Source organism: Orbicella faveolata, unplaced genomic scaffold, assembly GCF_042242905.1.
Source record: "Orbicella faveolata isolate gen_17 unplaced genomic scaffold, um_ofav_v1 contig_1, whole genome shotgun sequence".
Lineage (NCBI taxonomy): Eukaryota > Metazoa > Cnidaria > Anthozoa > Scleractinia > Merulinidae > Orbicella > Orbicella faveolata.
In genome coordinates, this window is record NW_028301536.1 from 31,376,156 (window position 1) to 31,397,358 (window position 21,203).

Sequence of the window (21,203 nt, forward strand, 5' to 3'; positions counted from 1 at the left end):
GCCAATCACAGCGGAGTACTTGATTCATCTTGCCCACTAACGGAGCGAGCCATATAATAAGAAGACTTCATTAAAAAACTCCATGTGGATGTGGAACAGTTTTGGTCAGTACCACGTTACTTCGCGGTCTGATTTCAAAAAGAAGTTTTTCTATGTCACCTGTACATGTCGCAATAGCTAGCTACCAAACGCAAGGTATGTCCAATCTGATTCAATGAAATTGCTAAAAAAGTGCATTTTTAATACGTACATGTGTCGCGTAACCGACCAAGCTTTCTCGAAAAACCAAAACTATAAGCCGGTTTACATTCATTTCCTCCTACCATTTCACGGGTGATTCCAAGTTTAAACCTCCTCTTACACATCCTCAAGTGACTCTGACATCTAAATCAGCCCTAATAACAGCTTGTCCGAAACCTGAGTGATGATAGGTTCGCTTGCAATTGTTCATTTGTTGATTCGTCAATATTTCTTTGTCCGCTATTATTTTATCGTTTTTAATCGATCAACCGACTCACCTTTACAAAAGAATAGGCGATGGGAAACGAAACATTCTGTGTTTTATTATCTACTTTGTGTTCTTTTCATCATTTTCTCGAGGTGCAGTCAGGATAAAACTCAAAAAAGGTTTAATTCTCGCTTTCTCCCTCAATTTAAACCCAGAATCGACAGGAAGAATCGACTGGCCTTCGATACTGTAGCTTTAATCATCGTAATTTCCGGCTTAATCGAAGCCTATTTTATTTACTTAAAAATACTTTCAGTAGTTGTAATTAAATAGTCCGAACACGAAAAGGCGACAGGCTTACTTACCTGTCACTTTATTGTTTATATTTTAATTTTTTTAATTTTTTTCCTTTTTTTTTTTTCATTATTTTCCTCCAAATGGATTAATCTTTTCAGTGGAAACAAAATTTCGCTGAAATAAGATAGAACGCTATCAGGATGACCGCCATATTATGGTTTTAGTACAGAAATAATTTTAGGCATTGTTACAAATAACAACTGTTAAATAATGTTCTTTATTGACCTGTTTAATTATAAAGGTCTATGAAAAATGTGACAATTTCTAGCCACTCCGATGTCTTAATTAACTATTTTTTTTCTTGATCATTTTAAATCCGTCGAAAATGCTGCCAGGGTCCTTGTTCTTGTAACTTATTCTACTACATATTTCAGTTTCTTTCTGTCAGTAATTGGGTTGAGAAGGTAAATACTGGATGCTCTTGTTTATCAGTAGAACTTGATAGTGATGGATGGGAATTGAATATTAACAGTAGGCAGGACGCCTGAAACTGAAAGGAATATCGATTTAATTTGGCGATTCACGTTGTTCATAATCACTTTCGTAAAACTTTTAGCGGCCAGTCGTATAACTCCGTCGCAGAAAAAATGTAATTATATTCCGATGAAAAACTGCATACAAACATAGACTCTAGATTTTCAACATGTTTGCTGACCCAACAAAAATATGTAAAATAGTAACCTAGTCATTTCGAAGTTTACCAAACAGCTACTATTTTGTCTTATTTTTATCGATCCATATCGCGCCCTCTCCTCTTGTCAACAAGAACGTTCGCTCTGCTTTTCGATTTTTTCCCTCCTTGCTTTTCCGTGCATTTTTTGCGTTTTTTGTAGAAGCAGTTCCCTGACATACTTTTACATTCCTAAGTCTCCCTTGGGAACCTGAACCTTGTTAAACCTTCAGCCTGATTAATAAGTTATCATCATTATAGAACTGTCAGATAGTGCACAACAGATTTGGCATTAATTGTTCCAGAAAACATGAAAAAACGTCTTCCACTGAATTCGGTGACGCAAACATTTTATTGAACTAAAATAAATCACATGCGTTCTCATCACCAGTCCGTGACACAATTAACTACGGTTAAATTGGACTTTCATCAAATTCGCACAATGACTTGTGTTTCCTCGCGGTTTCGTTCCAGTTTGCTGTTCTTGGTGTTGTTTGGAGCGAGTCAAGCTTCGGCTAAGCGAGGAAATAACGCTAATAGCACCCCAGTCAGTTCTACAGCCACAAAGCATTGTAACAAAGTCTACAACAACTTTTATCATACTGCAGGGACAAACAAGAAGATTGAAGCTTTGCTTCAAGAAATGAAGATACAGCTCAATCACGTTGAAGATGACATCAACATCCTCAAAGGCAACAAGACAATTGAAAAAGGTTAGACAAAATGTGTGAGAATTGTGTTGAGAATTTTGTTCTCAGTTTTTGGGTTGGGGCAGTGTCTGATTTAGAGACTTGTTGGATTATACTGATAACTGACTTCCTCAAAGATTCAGTAATTAACTGTATGGAGCTGCTTCTTGGGCAGTTCTGTAGAAAATGGAATAATATTATAAACTGCTATAATTTCTAATGCAATCAGCTTTATTTAGATTTTAAATTTTATTATCTTCAGAGCCAAACAAGACGGTTGAAACTTGGCTTCAAGAAACGAAGAAACAACTCGCTCATCTTGAAGTTGAGATCAAAATCCTCAAAGGGAACAAGACGATGGAGAAAGGTTAGAAGGAATTTCTTTTTGCGTGTTTACGATTTCTTTTCTTGTTTTTGGATTGAAGAGACTAATTTAGAGAATTGTTGGATAATTGGCTTTCTAAAAAGATTAAGAAATTAATTGGAGTTGCCGTCTAGGCAGTTCTATTGTAAAATGCAATAATATTAAATCGAGATAGTTTCCTATGCAATCGGTTTCGACTATAAATTTTATTTTCTTCAGAGCAACACAAGACCATGGAGACTATCCTTCAAGAAATGAAGAAACAACTAAATCACGTTGAAGATGGCATCAACATCCTAAAAGGGAACAAAACATCGTTAAATGGTTTGTTGTTCCGTGAATTTTTATTTCTCCCTTACCGGTAATCTGTTTTCTTCAGGTGCATTTTTTAGACTGAGATACTCTCAAAAGGCCCGTGGCGAGCTTTTCCAAAGGATGCCATGACTTTGTTGTCTTTATTCTCCATCACTCAAAATGTATGACGATAGATTTAGATACAATCATACCTGATGAGTTTTCAATTTTATCATATTCACAGAAATAACTAAAGAGATGGAAACTATCCTTAAAGAGGTGAAGAAACAACTTACTCACGTTAAAGATGACATCAACGTTATCAAAGAGAACAGCACTTGTGTGAAAAGTACGTATATATAGATCTGTTTCGGTGTGTCTCAATTGGAAATCTTACTGTTTCCACTACCGGAGTGCATGATTGATTTAGATACTAATAGGTTTCATTATCAAAACTACCTTTCTGTAGGATAAATTTTACTAAGTGAAGTTACAATATATAGAACACAAAATTCTAAAACTGCAATAGCCTTCTCTTCAAATCTAGTTCTCTTTAATTAAAGTTAAAATGTTGTTATAAACAGCAGAGCCAAACAGGAAGATTGAAGGTGTCCTTCAAGAACTAAAGAAACAACTCAATCAAATGCAAAATGACATCAACATCCTCAAAGGAAAGAAGACGCCTGTGAAAAGTAAGTACAGATATTAGACAAAGGTGAGTAAAGATCCATTCATTTCTGTTGAAAATTTGATCTTCTCTTATCGATACAATCGTATCCCACATAAAGATGAGTTTTTCCACACATAGCTCGATCTTCCTCCTCCTACCACCCCACCCCCCGCGCAACACCGCAGCAACTTTTTCCACTGTATCGGCTCGCTTTCATAACCACTCACTTCAATCATGTTTTGATGATAATAATTTTGATCGTTTTTTCCTGAATAGGCAAGAACTGTGCTGAGCTGTACAAATCTGGTAAAAAAGTCAGCGGTGTTTATACAATCGACCCTGATGGTTCAGGTGCCTTTGATGTATTCTGTGACCAAACAACAGCCGGTGGGGGATGGACAGTGTTCCAGAAGAGACTGGATGGCTCCGTTAATTTCTACCGCGGCTGGGCCGACTACAAGAATGGCTTCGGTAACCTGAATGGCGAGTTTTGGCTGGGACTGGACAGGATACACCGCTTGACGAACACAAAGAACAGACTTCGAGTAGATCTGGAAGACACGACAGGCAAAACTGTTTACGCCGAGTACGACATGTTTGCAGTTACGAGCGAGAGGACTAAGTACAAATTGAGTATTGGATCATACTCAGGTAAATTTATTTATTTTATTTTTTCTTACGTTTATATCTTTTAGTAGTTTTATTTTAGTGTGCTGTTAATTCCTGCTTGATTTGATAGAAGCTATGTTAGTTTCAATGAAAATAAAGGCAGTAAATTTGAATGCTTGCTTATTTTGGTAAGGTCAAAATAGTTCTGTGAGGTAAACAAGAGGCAGCCTATTGTCTGATTCATAAGTGAACTCTCAGTAGAGTTCTTCAGGATGTTCTGTCATCGCTTATTAAAAACAAATATTTTGAAAACGTTTATATATTATTGTTTGTGAGGTGAAAGTCTCATGTTTTGTTTTCAGGAACTGCTGGTGATTCTCTTTCTAGTCATCGTGGTTACCCCTTTACCACCAAAGATCAGGATAATGACAGCTGGGGCAGTAACTGTGCTGTGAGGTTTAAAGGAGCCTGGTGGTACAATGATTGTCATTCTTCCAACCTGAATGGTCTGTATCATCGCGGAAAACACTCGTCATACGCTGATGGTGTCAACTGGTATCACTGGAAAGGATATTACTACTCCGCCAAGAGAGCCGAGATGAAAATCAGACCACTGAAGTTTTAAGAACTCTCTGCCTGTTTTTCTCGTTTCTTTGCAAATAAAAGTTTGTAACAACTGTTCAAGCTACACTGTGATTAAAATAGCAGAGAAATAAGATTGTTTGGTCATTATTTATGTACAGGGATTTTGTGTTAAAAATGCGGCAAAACAAGATTATTCAAACCCTGTGACTCGTCTGACATTTCCTGCCCATACATGTATATACAAATTAGCAAATTGAAAATATAAAAAAAAAAATGCGACGCGGTAATTGCAGACGGTTTGTAATCAGCTATAGAGGAAACAATTGTTGTTCATTTGGTAAATTAATATCTCTTTTTCCCCTCGTGTCCTACTTTTTATCTTCCTTCCCTTTGCTAGTCCCTTTTAATTTCCTTCTTTATTTATTCCGTTTTAGCCGAGAAAGGTTTGAGCTTTACTCATCCCGATGTAAGGATTCCGTTGAACGATAAGTAAAAACCAAATCTTCCACATTTGACATACTTCTCTTGTATAGCTGTATACCTCTTTTTCCACATTAAAGCATTATGAAGACTTTTAATTAACGAAGTAACCTATCACTTTATTGGAGCTAAGGAAATGCTCAAGACAAAATCTACATGTGTGATTCGTTGTAAGATGGTTGTTGAATACCTAAGTACAACTCTTTTGCCCGTTTAACAAGTATACCCCTCCTGACAACATAAATGAAAAGGTTCACTGTCAACTTTCACTTTCGCTGAAATCTGCTTTTTTGCAGTGATTGGTAAAATTCTCTCAGTATTGAATACTCGAGCATTAAAAACATGTAAAACGTTATGTTCACACTAAGAGATGGGACTTTGAAACCTCATTTATTTCCACGTTCTTTGAAAGAATTAGTTATTTTGCAATAAAACAAATTTCGCTAAGTTCTGTAACTTATTACGATGCAAGTCTAGCTTTTTAACTGGTTTATTTAACTTCTCGGATTACAGCACTCAGCAGCACTACTTACATTTTTCGTTGCTCTCTTACGGACAATACTCACGTTCTTATACAAGTACGCCCGGAATTTCCAGAAACTTCTCTACAGAATTTTAAAATAGCATTGTATGGCAAGCCGTTTGTAGCAAAATTCAATCCTTGCAATGTATGTTTAATCCTTTAAATAATGGTTTTATTTAAACATATAAAAAGGCATTCAATCCAATGGCAAATAAAATTTTTGGTTCAATTCAATCTTTTAATTTTCATGATTCAATCCAATACCTGGAATATTGATTCAATCCAATACCTGATATATTGATTCAGTCCAATACCTGGAATATTGATTCAATCCAATACCTGGAATATTGATACAATCCAATACCTGAAATATTGATTCAATCCAATTCCTCGAATATTGATTCAATCCAATACCTCGAATATTGATGCAATCCCATACCTCGAATATTGATGCAATCCAATACCTCGAATATTGATTCAATCCAATACCTCGAATAATGATTCAATCCAATAGCTCGAATATTGATGCAATCCACCTCGAATATTGATGCAATCTTCCTGGGCCGAGCGCGGCCAACAGGAACGAGAGTAACTGAGCACTAGAGAGCACTGAAAACATGGCGGGCGAAGGAGAACTAGAATTAGAAGTCGAGTTTCCTAAGTTTCTTGCAGCCGTCTTGGATAAAACGGAAATAATTTTTGAGAATTTTGACTCAGGAGTTGCAGAAGCGCACGCCGAAGTTCTTGATCAAACCATTAGTTTGCTTAGGTAAAAGAGGCATTGCTACAACCGAGACACAAGGGACAACGAAAATTTAGATTCCATTGCTGTCGCTTTTGTAGATGTGCTCAGTGTGTTGCGTCGCAGAGCTATTACTTCGTCAATTTTTACTGCGGAATCCATTACGATAGAAAGCGAAAAAAGAGGAAAGCATGGAAGACCATTTCTTAAAATTCTTGTTGAGGTGCTTGAGAAACTTTGAGGACTAGGATTCATCTGGACAACGATAACAGAGATGATTGGAGTTTCGAGATGGACAATTCACAAAAGTGTGACAGACGGTATGGCCCGGGGGGGTACTTTGGGAATTTCTGGGTGGGGATGTGCCGCTGGGACCCTGGAACCCTTAGCCTATACCAGAGCTAGTTCAGCTGAATTTTGCTACCCTATACTAGAGTAAACTCCCGAAATCCCCCATCTATCAACACTGTTGAGGCTGATTTGCGTAAATTTAAACTTGCCGATTTGATTTTTTTATATTTTTGAGTGGCAATTCCTGGTTAGCCTGCGTAGCAAGCGTTTCTGTGGGGTGCAGAAGCAAAGAATTACAGCACGAAAAATGGAGCGAGTAAAAGAGGGGGGAGGGGGAGGGGAAGGAAGGAAGGAAACGCTTGCAGACAAACCCCTGGATTTTGAAAACCGCCCACTTGGCCTTTCATGCCTGAGTGCGCACACTGAGATTTCGTGCTGTCATCGGCTGTCATAAATCAACCAATAAAATCTTCGGCCTCCCTAGCGGAAGTGAGCTTTGAACCAAAATAAACTTTAACTTGTCAAAATATGTCTGAAACAACGAGCGCACGGTGTGAACGGAGAAGTCTCGATGAATTAAATTTGGTAATTTACAATCAAGCTGTATTTCTACTCAATCCGTCTAAAAGGAAGGACTGCAAGGGTTAAGTTTTAGCACAAATCTGCCAGAAAGTTAAAATGTGAGAAGTATTCAAGTCGCGTTTATACTCCTTGTGCTCGCAAGATTCGAAATCTTGGATCACTGTATTCATTATAAACACTCTCGTTCTTTGGCCATTTCAACTGTATTCATTCAGGAGTACCCGACAGAGCCGCTCGACAGAAAACCCGCTCGACAGCCTGCAATTACGCTGGCTGGGAAATATTAGCATTAGATCATTTACTGGCTGGGATTTTCGTTCAGCGTCTGGGTTGCTAAAAACTGATTTAAAACACTGTCCCTAGCTGGAAAAAACGTGACTTGTTTGTTTTTCCTGGCTGTGACTTCTTCGAAAAAGCAATCAGTTAAACTGCTTCCGTCCTGGGACAAAAAACGCGTGAGTGAGCTCTAAAGTCTAAAGTCTTCCGCCGTGAGACGATAAACCGCAAGCGGTCGTACTTACTCCCAGCGCCACGCGCTACAAATCAACGCGCGCGTGATGCCATGCCCGAAAATGATGGCTCCATTGTCAGATTGTTGCGGTTTATATTTTTCATCAACCAGTAAAAATTGCATAACACCAGCAGCTGTCATTTTAAATGACGTAATAACACTAGTATCTCGAATGGCCAAATCCGTTAAAAACGTTCTCTTCAATGGAACACCGCCGATCTCCAGGATCTCCGCTCGTTTGTCGTTCCAAAGGCCTTAAGAAGTCGTCACTTCAGAAAACCGCTGCTGGCGCTATTGTGCTGCAAGCAGTCGGCAGTTATAAAGAAACAGTGGAAAGCAACTTAAAGGTTGGTAAATTCATTCCTATAATTCTCTTACAGCACACGGAAAAGTGATGGTACATTGTACTGGAATCAGTATGTTTTGCATAAGAACTAGACTCTAAGGTGTTCATTTACATTCCTCGTTTGCAGTCATTCTGAGTTATTTCGAGGGCTCCGCTGGTAAAGGAAAGAAACGAGATCTGCCAATTAATCTGAGATCTGCTGTGAAAGGGACTTGGCGCAGACAAACAAAGCAGCTGGATAAAGGGTAGGCATATTGTTCTGTTTATATGCGCTAGTCGTCTGCATCGGTGGTCAACTTTTCTCTCTTGATCCTAAAGTAATCAAGTAAAGTGATCTCATTGTACCATATACTCATCGTTTCGCTCATAGTATTTTTGGGTTGCTATAAATCTGCAAATTTGCTTAATCGAAAATTTTCCGAAAGTTGCCGGAAGACGAGGGACAATGGTTTACCCTCTTTTTCAGTCTTATTGGGTACATTAAATGCCTTAATCGTGGTTCATTGCTAGCATAACGAGTTAATGTTTGTCCTCTGGAAAACAAGGGACTATCGCGCGTTGCTCACTGGAAATGGCCGTCGGGTGAATTCATTCCACACTGTTCGCTGTCTCTTTGAGAGAAATGCTTTTGGTGAACCCATTCCGCACTGTTCGCTCTCTCTTTGAAAGAAATGCTTTTATTTTGAGACCCTAAACTTATTAATGTATCGGCGATTCAAGATTGCCGGGAGTTAATTTACATTTGCAGTCATTCTGAGTCATTTCAAAGGCTGGAGAGAAAAAAAGAAAAGAGACTAAGGGAAGACCTCTGCCAGATCTAAGTTCCGCTGAGAAAAGGACTTACCAAAGAGACAAAGTAGCTGGATAAAGGGTAGGCGTATTTGTTTATATGCGCTAGCTCGGACTGCAATGCTGGACATACAACTATCCTCTCTGACCTAAGATAAAGGGATCATTGTACCATAGAATCAACGCCTCGATCATAGCACTTTTGTATTGCTTTAAATCACTCCAACTTTGCGTGATGGAATTTTCCGAAAGTTGCCGGACGACAAGAGTCAATTGTTTGCCCTCTTTTTCAGTCTTATTGGGTACAAGGGACTATCGCGCGTTGCTCACCGGAAATGGTAGTTAAATCATGCAAGGTATTTTATTTGGCATAATAAGTAAAATGTTAAAATTGTCTATGTTATTAAAATCTTTGTCAGTTAAAAGAACTCAAGATTTTACCTTCTTAAACTTTCCTTCAGTTTTTAGTTGAGAAGGAAACAACTTTCGTCTTTCTGTGCGGCTTTCTTTGAGCAAAAATATATCATTTGTCACCTTTGCTTGTGTTTCACAAGGCTAACTGGTCAGACCTGTAGGTTCTGCGTGTAATCATGTAATAATTGAATTTCCGTACCAGGAACCTAAGGATCTTTCGAAGCCTAAAGAAGACAGAAATCAGCGAAGGATTACAGAACTCGCGATCGTTCGTCATTTTGAAAACATTGTTTTAGAATTGTGAAAAGCAAACTACTAAGCAAGAAAGTCCGGAAAATATTGCCAAAGTACAATTTGACAGGCATAACGCGCGATGTGTTTGACTGCTCCAAGCAAGTGAATTTCCGGTAATAAACGCGATCCAAAACAGCTTTCATTTGAACTCATCGTTGACCTACCAGTTGAGGCAACGGTTTCATTCTGCACGCTAGTGCTGTGAACTAACTAGAGTCGTGAAATGAATGATCTATCGATGGACTGTATATCGAAATGGACACTTCTGCCAGTTTAAAATACTTTCACCAAAGAGCGCACGTCTGGACGAACAACTAACGATTGCTTTTGCTGCGAATGCTTGCGGCTTCTGTCGTGAGTCTTTTGCGGTGATCGCCTGACGAACAACCAACGATTGCTTTTGCTGCGAATCCTTGCGGCTTCTGTCGTGAGTCTTTTGCGGTGATCGCCTTACGAACAAGTAACGATTGCTTTTGCTGCGAATCCTTACGGCTTCTGTCGTGAGTCTTTTGCGGTGATCGCCTGACGAACAACCAACGATTGCTTTTGCTGCGAATCCTTGCGGCTTCTGTCGTGAGTCTTTTGCGGTGATCGCCTGACGAACAACCATCGATTGCTTTCGCTGCGAATCCTTGCAGCTTCTGTCGTGAGTCTTTTGCGGTGATCGCCTGACGAACAACCAACGATTGCTTTTGCTGCGAATCCTTGCGGCTTCTGTCGTGAGTCTTTTGCGGTGATCGCCTTACGAACAACCAACGATTGCTTTTGCTGCGAATCCTTGCGGCTTCTGTCGTGAGTCTTTTGCGGTGATCGCCTTACGAACAAGTAACGATTGCTTTTGCTGCGAATCCTTACGGCTTCTGTCGTGAGTCTTTTGCAGTGATCGGCTGACGAACAACCAACGATTGCTTTTGCTGCGAATCCTTGCGGCTTCTGTCGTGAGTCTTTTGCGGTGATCGCCTGACGAACAACCAACGATTGCTTTTGCTGCGAATCCTTGCGGCTTCTGTCGTGAGTCTTTTGCGGTGATCGCCTGACGAACAACCAACGATTGCTTTTGCTGCGAATCCTTGCGGCTTCTGTCGTGAGTCTTTTGCGGTGATCGCCTGACGAACAACCAACGATTGCTTTTGCTGCGAATCCTTGCGGCTTCTGTCGTGAGTCTTTTGCGGTGATCGCCTTACGAACAAGTAACGATTGCTTTTGCTGCGAATCCTTGCGGCTTCTGTCGTGAGTCTTTTGCGGTGATCGCCTGACGAACAACCAACGATTGCTTTTGCTGCGAATCCTTGCGGCTTCTGTCGTGAGTCTTTTGCGGTGATCGCCTGACGAACAACCAACGATTGCTTTTGCTGCGAATCCTTGCGGCTTCTGTCGTGAGTCTTTTGCGGTGATCGCCTTACCAAAAACCAACGATTGCTTTTGCTGCGAATCCTTGCGGCTTCTGTCGTGAGTCTTTTGCGGTGATCGCCTGACGAACAACCAACGATTGCTTTTGCTGCGAATCCTTGCGGCTTCTGTCGTGAGTCTTTTGCGGTGATCGCCTGACGAACAACCAAGGATTGCTTTTGCGGCGAATCCTTGCGGCTTCTGTCGTGAGTCTTTTGCGGTGATCGCCTGAGGAACAACCAACGATTGCTTTTGCTGCGAATCCTTGCGGCTTCTGTCGTGAGTCTTTTGCGGTGATCGCCTTACGAACAAGTAACGATTGCTTTTGCTGCGAATCCTTGCGGCTTCTGTCGTGAGTCTTTTGCGGTGATCGCCTTACGAACAAGTAACGATTGCTTTTGCTGCGAATCCTTGCGGCTTCTGTCGTGAGTCTTTTGCGGTGATCGCCTGACGAACAACCAACGATTGCTTTTGCTGCGAATCCTTGCGGCTTCTGTCGTGAGTCTTTTGCGGTGATCGCCTCACGAACAACCAACGATTGCTTTTGCTGCGAATCCTTGCGGCTTCTGTCGTGAGTCTTTTGCGGTGATCGCCTGACGAACAACCAACGATTCCTTTTGCTGCGAATCCTTGCGGCTTCTGTCGTGAGTCTTTTGCGGTGATCGCCTGACGAACAACCAAGGATTGCTTTTGCGGCGAATCCTTGCGGCTTCTGTCGTGACTCTTTTGCGGTGATCGCCTGAGGAACAACCAACGATTGCTTTTGCTGCGAATCCTTGCGGCTTCTGTCGTGAGTCTTTTGCGGTGATCGCCTTACGAACAACCAACGATTGCTTTTGCTGCGAATCCTTGCGGCTTCTGTCGTGAGTCTTTTGCGGTGATCGCCTGACGAACAACCAAGGATTGCTTTTGCGGCGAATCCTTGCGGCTTCTGTCGTGAGTCTTTTGCGGTGATCGCCTGAGGAACAACCAACGATTGCTTTTGCTGCGAATCCTTGCGGCTTCTGTCGTGAGTCTTTTGCGGTGATCGCCTTACGAACAACCAACGATTGCTTTTGCTGCGAATCCTTGCGGCTTCTGTCGTGAGTCTTTTGCGGTGATCGCCTTACGAACAAGTAACGATTGCTTTTGCTGCGAATCCTTGCGGCTTCTGTCGTGAGTCTTTTGCGGTGATCGCCTGACGAACAAGTAACGATTGCTTTTGCTGCGAATCCTTGCGGCTTCTGTCGTGAGTCTTTTGCGGTGATCGCCTGACGAACAACTAACGATAGCTTTTGCTGCGAATCCTTGCGGCTTCTGTCGTGAGTCTTTTGCGGTGATCGCCTTACGAACAACCAACGATTGCTTTTGCTGCGAATCCTTGCGGCTTCTGTCGTGAGTCTTTTGCGCTGATCGCCTTACGAACAAGTAACGATTGCTTTTGCTGCGAATCCTTGCGGCTTCTGTCGTGAGTCTTTTGCGGTGATCGCCTGACGAACAACCAACGATTGCTTTTGCTGCGAATCCTTGCGGCTTCTGTCGTGAGTCTTTTGCGGTGATCGCCTTACGAACAAGTAACGATTGCTTTTGCTGCGAATCCTTGCGGCTTCTGTCGTGAGTCTTTTGCGGTGATCGCCTTACGAACAAGTAACGATTGCTTTTGCTGCGAATCCTTGCGGCTTCTGTCGTGAGTCTTTTGCGGTGATCGCCTTACGAACAAGTAACGATTGCTTTTGCTGCGAATCCTTGCGGCTTTTGTCGTGAGTCTTTTGCGGTGATCGCCTGACGAACAACCAACGATTGCTTTTGCTGCGAATCCTTGCGGCTGCTGTCGTGAGTCTTTTGCGGTGATCGCCTTACGAACAACCAACGATTGCTTTTGCTGCGAATCCTTGCGGCTTCTGTCGTGAGTCTTTTGCGGTGATCGCCTTACGAACAAGTAACGATTGCTTTTGCTGCGAATCCTTGCGGCTTCTGTCGTGAGTCTTTTGCGGTGATCGCCTGACGAACAACCAACGATTGCTTTTGCTGCGAATCCTTGCGGCTTCTGTCGTGAGTCTTTTGCGGTGATCGCCTTACGAACAACCAACGATTGCTTTTGCTGCGAATCCTTGCGGCTTCTGTCGTGAGTCTTTTGCGGTGATCGCCTGACGAACAACCAACGATTGCTTTTGCTGCGAATCCTTGCGGCTTCTGTCGGGAGTCTTTTGCGGTGATCGCCTGACGAACAACCAACGATTGCTTTTGCTGCGAATCCTTGCGGCTTCTGTCGTGAGTCTTTTGCGGTGATCGCCTTACGAACAACCCACGATTGCTTTTGCTGCGAATCCTTGCGGCTTCTGTCGTGAGTCTTTTGCGGTGATCGCCTGACGAACAACCAACGATTGCTTTTGCTGCGAATCCTTGCGGCTTCTGTCGTGAGTCTTTTGCGGTGATCGCCTTATGAACAAGTAACGATTCCTTTTGCTGCGAATCCTTGCGGCTTCTGTCGTGAGTCTTTTGCGGTGATCGCCTGACGAACAACCAACGATTGCTTTTGCTGCGAATCCTTGCGGCTTCTGTCGTGAGTCTTTTGCGGTGATCGCCTTACGAACAAGTAACGATTGCTTTTGCTGCGAATCCTTGCGGCTTCTGTCGTGAGTCTTTTGCGGTGATAGCCTGACGAACAAGTAACGATTGCTTTTGCTGCGAATCCTTGCGGCTTCTGTCGTGAGTCTTTTGCGGTGATCGCCTTACGAACAACCAACGATTGCTTTTGCTGCGAATCCTTGCGGCTTCTGTCGTGAGACTTTTGCGGTGATCGCCTGACGAACAACCAACGATTGCTTTTGCTGCGAACCCTTGCAGCTTCTGTCGTGAGTCTTTTGCGGTGATCGCCTTACGAACAAGTAACGATTGCTTTTGCTGCGAATCCTTGCGGCTTCTTTCGTGAGACTTTTGCGGTGATCGCCTGACGAACAACCAACGATTGCTTTTGCTGCGAATCCTTGCAGCTTCTGTCGTGAGTCTTTTGCGGTGATAGCCTGACGAACAAGTAACGATTGCTTTTGCTGCGAATCCTTGCGGCTTCTGTCGTGAGTCTTTTGCGGTGATCGCCTTACGAACAACCAACGATTGCTTTTGCTGCGAATGCTTACGGCTTCTGTCGTGAGTCTTTTGCGGTGATCGCCTTACGAACAAGTAACGATTGCTTTTGCTGCGAATCCTTGCGGCTTCTGTCGTGAGTCTTTTGCGGTGATCGCCTGACGAACAACCAACGATTGCTTTTGCTGCGAATCCTTGCGGCTTCTGTCGTGAGTCTTTTGCGGTGATCGCCTTACGAAAAAGTAACGATTGCTTTTGCTGCGAATCCTTCCGGCTTCTGTCGTGAGTCTTTTGCGGTGATCGCCTGACGAACAACCAACGATTGCTTTTGCTGCGAATCCTTGCGGCTTCTGTCGTGAGTCTTTTGCGGTGATCGCCTTACGAACAACCAACGATTGCTTTTGCTGCGAATGCTTACGGCTTCTGTCGTGAGTCTTTTGCGGTGATCGCCTTACGAACAAGTAACGATTGCTTTTGCTGCGAATCCTTGCGGCTTCTGTCGTGAGTCTTTTGCGGTGATCGCCTTACGAACAACCAACGATTGCTTTTGCTGCGAATCCTTGCGGCTTCTGTCGTGAGTCTTTTGCGGTGATCGCCTTACGAACAAGTAACGATTGCTTTTGCTGCGAATCTTTGCGGCTTCTGTCGTGAGTCTTTTGCGGTGATCGCCTGACGAACAACCAACGATTGCTTTTGCTGCGAATCCTTGCGGCTTCTGTCGTGAGTCTTTTGCGGTGATCGCCTTACGAACAAGTAACGATTGCTTTTGCTGCGAATGCTTGCGGCTTCTGTCGTGAGTCTTTTGCGGTGATCGCCTGACGAACAAGTAACGATTGCTTTTGCTGCGAATCCTTGCGGCTTCTGTCGTGAGTCTTTTGCGGTGATCGGCTGACGAACAAGTAACGATTGCTTTTGCTGCGAATCCTTGCGGCTTCTGTCGTGAGTCTTTTGCGGTGATCGCCTGACGAACAAGTAACGATTGCTTTTGCTGCGAATCCTTGCGGCTTCTGTCGTGAGTCTTTTGCGGTGATCGCCTGACAAACAACCAACGATTGCTTTTGCTGCGAATCCTTGCGGCTTCTGTCGTGAGTCTTTTGCGGTTATCGCCTTACGAACAACCAACGATTGCTTTTGCTGCGAATCCTTGCGGCTTCTGTCGTGAGTCTTTTGCGGTGATCGCCTTACGAACAAGTAACGATTGCTTTGGCTGCGAATGCTTCCGGCTTCTGTCGTGAGTCTTTTGCGGTGATCGCCTGACGAACAACCAACGATTGCTTTTGCTGCGAATCCTTGCGGCTTCTGTCGTGAGTCTTTTGCGGTGATCGCCTTACGAACAACCAACGATTGCTTTTGCTGCGAATCCTTGCGGCTTCTGTCGTGAGTCTTTTGCGGTGATCGCCTTACGAACAAGTAACGATTGCTTTTGCTCCGAATCCTTGCGGCTTCTGTCGTGAGTCTTTTGCGGTGATAGCCTGACGAACAAGTAACGATTGCTTTTGCTGCGAATCCTTGCGGCTTCTGTCGTGAGTCTTTTGCGGTGATCGCCTTACGAACAACCAACGATTGCTTTTGTTGCGAATCCTTGCGGCTTCTGTCGTGAGTCTTTTGCGGTGATAGCCTGACGAACAAGTAACGATTGCTTTTGCTGCGAATCCATGCGGCTTCTGTCGTGAGTCTTTTGCGGTGATCGCCTTACGAACAACCAACGATTGCTTTTGCTGCGAATCCTTGCGGCTTCTGTCGTGAGGCTTTTGCGGTTATCGCCTGACGAACAACCAACGATTGCTTTTGCTGCGAATCCTTGCGGCTTCTGTCGTGAGTCTTTTGCGGTGATCGCCTTACGAACAACCAACGATTGCTTTTGCTGCGAATCCTTGCGGCTGCTGTCGTGAGTCTTTTGCGGTGATCGCCTGACGAACAACCAACGATTGCTTTTGCTGCGAATCCTTGCGGCTTCTGTCGTGAGTCTTTTGCGGTGATAGCCTGACGAACAACCAACGATTGCTTTTGCTGCGAATCCTTGCGGCTTCTGTCGTGAGTCTTTTGCGGTGATAGCCTGACGAACAAGTGACGATTGCTTTTGCTGCGAATCCTTGCGGCTTCTGTCGTGAGTCTTTTGCGGTGATCGCCTTACGAACAAGTAACGATTGCTTTTGCTGCGAATCCTTGCGGCTTCTGTCGTGAGTCTTTTGCGGTGATCGCCTTACGAAGAACCAACGATTGCTTTTGCTGCGAATCCTTGCGGCTTCTGTCGTGAGTCTTTTGCGGTGATCGCCTTACGAAAAACCAACGATTGCTTTTGCTGCGAATCCTTGCGGCTTCTGTCGTGAGTCTTTTGCGGTAATCGTCTTACGAAAAACCAACGATTGCTTTTGCTGCGAATCCTTGCGGCTTCTGTCGTGAGTCTTTTGCGGTGATCGCCTTACGAACAAGTAACGATTGCTTTTGCTGCGAATCCTTGCGGCTTCTGTCGTGAGTCTTTTGCGGTGATAGCCTGACGAACAAGTAACGATTGCTTTTGCTGCGAATCCTTGCGGCTTCTGTCGTGAGTCTTTCGCGGTGATAGCCTGACGAACAAGTAACGATTGCTTTTGCTGCGAATCCTTGCGGCTTCTGTCGTGAGTCTTTTGCGGTGATCGCCTTACGAACAAGTAACGATTGCTTTTGCTGCGAATCCTTGCGGCTTCTGTCGTGAGTCTTTTGCGGTGATAGCCTGACGAACAACCAACGATTGCTTTTGCTGCGAATCCTTGCGGCTTCTGTCGTGAGTCTTTCGCGGTGATAGCCTGACGAACAAGTAACGATTGCTTTTGCTGCGAATCCTTGCGGCTTCTGTCGTGAGTCTTTCGCGGTGATCGCCTTACGAACAACCAACGATTGCTTTTGCTGCGAATCCTTGCGGCTTCTGTCGTGAGTCTTTTGCGGTGATCGCCTGACGAACAACCAACGATTGCTTTTGCTGCGAATCCTTGCGGCTTCTGTCGTGAGTCTTTTGCGGTGATCGCCTTACGAACAACCAACGATTGCTTTTGCTGCGAATCCTTGCGGCTTCTGTCGTGAGTCTTTTGCGGTGATCGCCTTACGAACAAGTAACGATTGCTTTTGCTGCGAATCCTTGCGGCTTCTCTCGTGAGTCTTTTGCGGTGATCGCCTTACGAACAACCAACGATTTCTTTTGCTGCGAATCCTTGCGGCTTCTGTCGTGAGTCTTTTGCGGTGATCGCCTGACGAACAACCAACGATTGCTTTTGCTGCGAATCCTTGCGGCTTCTGTCGTGAGTCTTTTGCGGTGATCGCCTGACGAACAACCAACGATTGCTTTTGCTGCGAATCCTTGCGGCTTCTGTCGTGAGTCTTTTGCAGTGATCGCCTTACGAACAAGTAGCGATTGCTTTTGCTGCGAATCCTTGCGGCTTCTGTCGTGAGTCTTTTGCGGTGATCGCCTGACGAACAACCAACGATTGCTTTTGCTGCGAATCCTTGCGGCTTCTGTCGTGAGTCTTTTGCGGTGATCGCCTTACGAACAAGTAACCATTGCTTTTGCTGCGAATCCTTGCGGCTTCTGTCGTGAGTCTTTTGCGGTGATCGCCTGACGAACAACCAACGATTGCTTTTGCTGCGAATCCTTGCGGCTTCTGTCGTGAGTCTTTTGCGGTGATCGCCTTACGAACAAGTAACGATTGCTTTTGCTGCGAATCCTTGCGGCTTCTGTTGTGAGTCTTTTGCGGTGATTGCCTTACGAACAAGTAACGATTGCTTTTGGTGGGAATCCTTTCAGCTTCTGTCGTGAGTCTTTTGCGGTGATCGCCTTACGAACAAGTAACGATTGCTTTTGCTGCGAATCCTTGCGGCTTCTGTCGTGAGTCTTTTGCGGTGAACGCCTGACGAACAACCAACGATTGCTTTTGCTGCGAATCCTTGCGGCTTCTGTCGTGAGTCTTTTGCGGTGATCGCCTGACGAACAAGTAACGATTGCTTTTGCTGCGAATCCTTGCGGCTTCTGTCGTGAGTCTTTTGCGGTGATCGCCTACGAACAACCAACGATTGCTTTTGCTGCGAATCCTTGCGGCTTCTGTCGTGAGTCTTTTGCGGTGATCGCCTTACGAACAAGTAATGATTGCTTTTGCTGCGAATCCTTGCGGCTTCTGTCGTGAGTCTTTTGCGGTGATCGCCTTACGAACAAGTAACGATTGCTTTTGCTGCGAATCCTTGCGGCTTCTGTCGTGAGTCTTTTGCGGTGATCGCCTTACGAACAAGTAACGATTGCTTTTGCTGCGAATCCTTGCGGCTTCTGTCGTGAGTCTTTTGCGGTGATCGCCTTACGAACAAGTAGCGATTGCTTTTGCTGCGAATCCTCGCGGCTTCTGTCGTGAGTCTTTTGCGGTGATCGCCTGACGAACAACCAACGATTGCTTTTGCTGCGAATCCTTGCGGCTTCTGTCGTGAGTCTTTTGCGGTGATCGCCTTACGAACAAGTAACGATTGCTTTTGCTGCGAATCCTTGCGGCTTCTGTCGTGAGTCTTTTGCGGTGATCGCCTGACGAACAACCAACGATTGCTTTTGCTGCGAATCCTTGCGGCTTCTGTCGTGAGTCTTTTGCGGTGATCGCCTGACGAACAAGTAACGATTGCTTTTGCTGCGAATCCTTGCGGCTTCTGTCGTGAGTCTTTTGCGGTGATCGCCTGACGAACAACCAACGATTGCTTTTGCTGCGAATCCTTGCAGCTTCTGTCGTGAGTCTTTTGCGGTGATCGCCTTACGAACAAGTAACAATTGCTTTTGCTTCGAATCCTTGCGGCTTCTGTCGTGAGTCTTTTGCGGTGATCGCCTGACGAACAACCAACGATTGCTTTTGCTGCGAATCCTTGCGGCTTCTGTCGTGAGTCTTTTGCGGTGATCGCCTTACGAACAAGTAACGATTGCTTTGGCTGCGAATGCTTGCGGCTTCTCTCGTGAGTCTTTTGCGGTGATCGCCTTACGAACAAGTAACGATTGCGTTTCCTGCGAATCCTCGCGGCTTCTGTCGTGAGTCTTTTGCGGTGATCGCCTGACGAACAACCAACGATTGCTTTTGCTGCGAATCCTTGCGGCTTCTGTCGTGAGTCTTTTGCGGTGATCGCCTTACGAACAAGTAACGATTGCTTTTGCTGCGAATCCTTGCGGCTTCTGTCGTGAGTCTTTTGCGGTGATCGCCTGACGAACAACCAACGATTGCTTTTGCTGCGAATCCTTGCGGCTTCTGTCGTGAGTCTTTTGCAGTGATCGCCTTACGAACAAGTAGCGATTGCTTTTGCTGCGAATCCTTGCGGCTTCTGTCGTGAGTCTTTTGCGGTGATCGCCTGACGAACAACCAACGATTGCTTTTGCTGCGAATCCTTGCGGCTTCTGTCGTGAGTCTTTTGCGGTGATCGCCTTACGAACAAGTAACCATTGCTTTTGCTGCGAATCCTTGCGGCTTCTGTCGTGAGTCTTTTGCGGTGATCGCCTGACGAACAACCAACGATTGCTTTTGCTGCGAATCCTTGCGGCTTCTGTCGTGAGTCTTTTGCGGTGATCGCCTTACAAACAAGTAACGATTGCTTTTGCTGCGAATCCTTGCGGCTTCTGTTGTGAGTCTTTTGCGGTGATTGCCTTACGAACAAGTAACGATTGCTTTTGGTGGGAATCCTTTCAGCTTCTGTCGTGAGTCTTTTGCGGTGATCGCCTTACGAACAAGTAACGATTGCTTTTGCTGCGAATCCTTGCGGCTTCTGTCGTGAGTCTTTTGCGGTGAACGCCTGACGAACAACCAACGATTGCTTTTGCTGCGAATCCTTGCGGCTTCTGTCGTGAGTCTTTTGCGGTGATCGCCTTACGAACAAGTAACGATTGCTTTTGCTGCGAATCCTTGCGGCTTCTGTCGTGAGTCTTTTGCGGTGATCGCCTACGAACAACCAACGATTGCTTTTGCTGCGAATCCTTGCGGCTTCTGTCGTGAGTCTTTTGCGGTGATCGCCTTACGAACAAGTAATGATTGCTTTTGCTGCGAATCCTTGCGGCTTCTGTCGTGAGTCTTTTGCGGTGATCGCCTTACGAACAAGTAACGATTGCTTTTGCTGCGAATCCTTGCGGCTTCTGTCGTGAGTCTTTTGCGGTGATCGCCTTACGAACAAGTAACGATTGCTTTTGCTGCGAATCCTTGCGGCTTCTGTCGTGAGTCTTTTGCGGTGATCGCCTGACGAACAACCAACGATTGCTTTTGCTGCGAATCCTTGCGGCTTCTGTCGTGAGTCTTTTGCGGTGATCGCCTTACGAACAAGTAGCGATTGCTTTTGCTGCGAATCCTCGCGGCTTCTGTCGTGAGTCTTTTGCGGTGATCGCCTGACGAACAACCAACGATTGCTTTTGCTGCGAATCCTTGCGGCTTCTGTCGTGAGTCTTTTGCGGTGATCGCCTTACGAACAAGTAACGATTGCTTTTGCTGCGAATCCTTGCGGCTTCTGTCGTGAGTCTTTTGCGGTGATCGCCTGACGAACAACCAACGATTGCTTTTGCTGCGAATCCTTGCGGCTTCTGTCGTGAGTCTTTTGCGGTGATCGCCTGACGAACAAGTAACGATTGCTTTTGCTGCGAATCCTTGCGGCTTCTGTCGTGAGTCTTTTGCGGTGATCGCCTGACGAACAACCAACGATTGCTTTTGCTGCGAATCCTTGCAGCTTCTGTCGTGAGTCTTTTGCGGTGATCGCCTTACGAACAAGTAACAATTGCTTTTGCTTCGAATCCTTGCGGCTTCTGTCGTGAGTCTTTTGCGGTGATCGCCTGACGAACAACCAACGATTGCTTTTGCTGCGAATCCTTGCGGCTTCTGTCGTGAGTCTTTTGCGGTGATCGCCTTACGAACAAGTAACGATTGCTTTGGCTGCGAATGCTTGCGGCTTCTCTCGTGAGTCTTTTGCGGTGATCGCCTTACGAACAAGTAACGATTGCGTTTCCTGCGAATCCTCGCGGCTTCTGTCGTGAGTCTTTTGCGGTGATCGCCTGACGAACAACCAACGATTGCTTTTGCTGCGAATCCTTGCGGCTTCTGTCGTGAGTCTTTTGCGGTGATCGCCT

General features: G+C 44.8%; 1 protein-coding gene and 1 long non-coding RNA gene across 4 annotated transcripts; both read left to right on the forward strand.

The window, feature by feature from the left end:
- Window positions 1-1,842: 1,842 nt before the first annotated feature.
- On the forward strand, window positions 1,843-4,817 carry LOC149118751 (uncharacterized). Of its 3 annotated transcripts, none has more exons than XM_089276428.1 (7): window positions 1,843-2,188; window positions 2,427-2,531; window positions 2,748-2,852; window positions 3,067-3,171; window positions 3,407-3,514; window positions 3,769-4,143; window positions 4,464-4,817. In XM_089276428.1, the coding sequence occupies exons 1-7, from the start codon at window positions 1,849-1,851 to the stop codon at window positions 4,724-4,726; spliced, it is 1,401 nt and encodes a 466-aa protein (XP_089132554.1). In that variant the 5' UTR covers window positions 1,843-1,848; the 3' UTR covers window positions 4,727-4,817. The 3 variants fall into 3 exon arrangements, with proteins under 3 accessions (XP_089132554.1, XP_089132593.1, XP_089132640.1); XM_089276467.1 differs by having other exon boundaries at window positions 3,410-3,514; XM_089276514.1 differs by having other exon boundaries at window positions 2,460-2,531.
- A 2,720-nt stretch (window positions 4,818-7,537) lies between these two features.
- LOC149118752 (uncharacterized) lies at window positions 7,538-8,951 on the forward strand. The gene is made up of 2 exons (XR_016203907.1): window positions 7,538-8,162; window positions 8,289-8,951. It is a non-coding gene; the product is annotated as an uncharacterized LOC149118752 (long non-coding RNA).
- The last annotated feature ends 12,252 nt before the right edge of the window (window positions 8,952-21,203 follow it).

Excerpts from the sequence above, each read along its gene's own strand:
- LOC149118751 (XM_089276428.1), top strand. The coding sequence starts at position 1,849 with ATGCGTTCTCATCACCAGTCCGTGACACAATTAACTACGGTTAAATTG. Across the intron at positions 2,853-3,066 it reads GAACAAAACATCGTTAAATG|AAATAACTAAAGAGATGGAA; the intron begins GTTTGTTGTTCC and ends TCATATTCACAG. Across the intron at positions 3,515-3,768 it reads AAAGAAGACGCCTGTGAAAA|GCAAGAACTGTGCTGAGCTG; the intron begins GTAAGTACAGAT and ends TTTCCTGAATAG.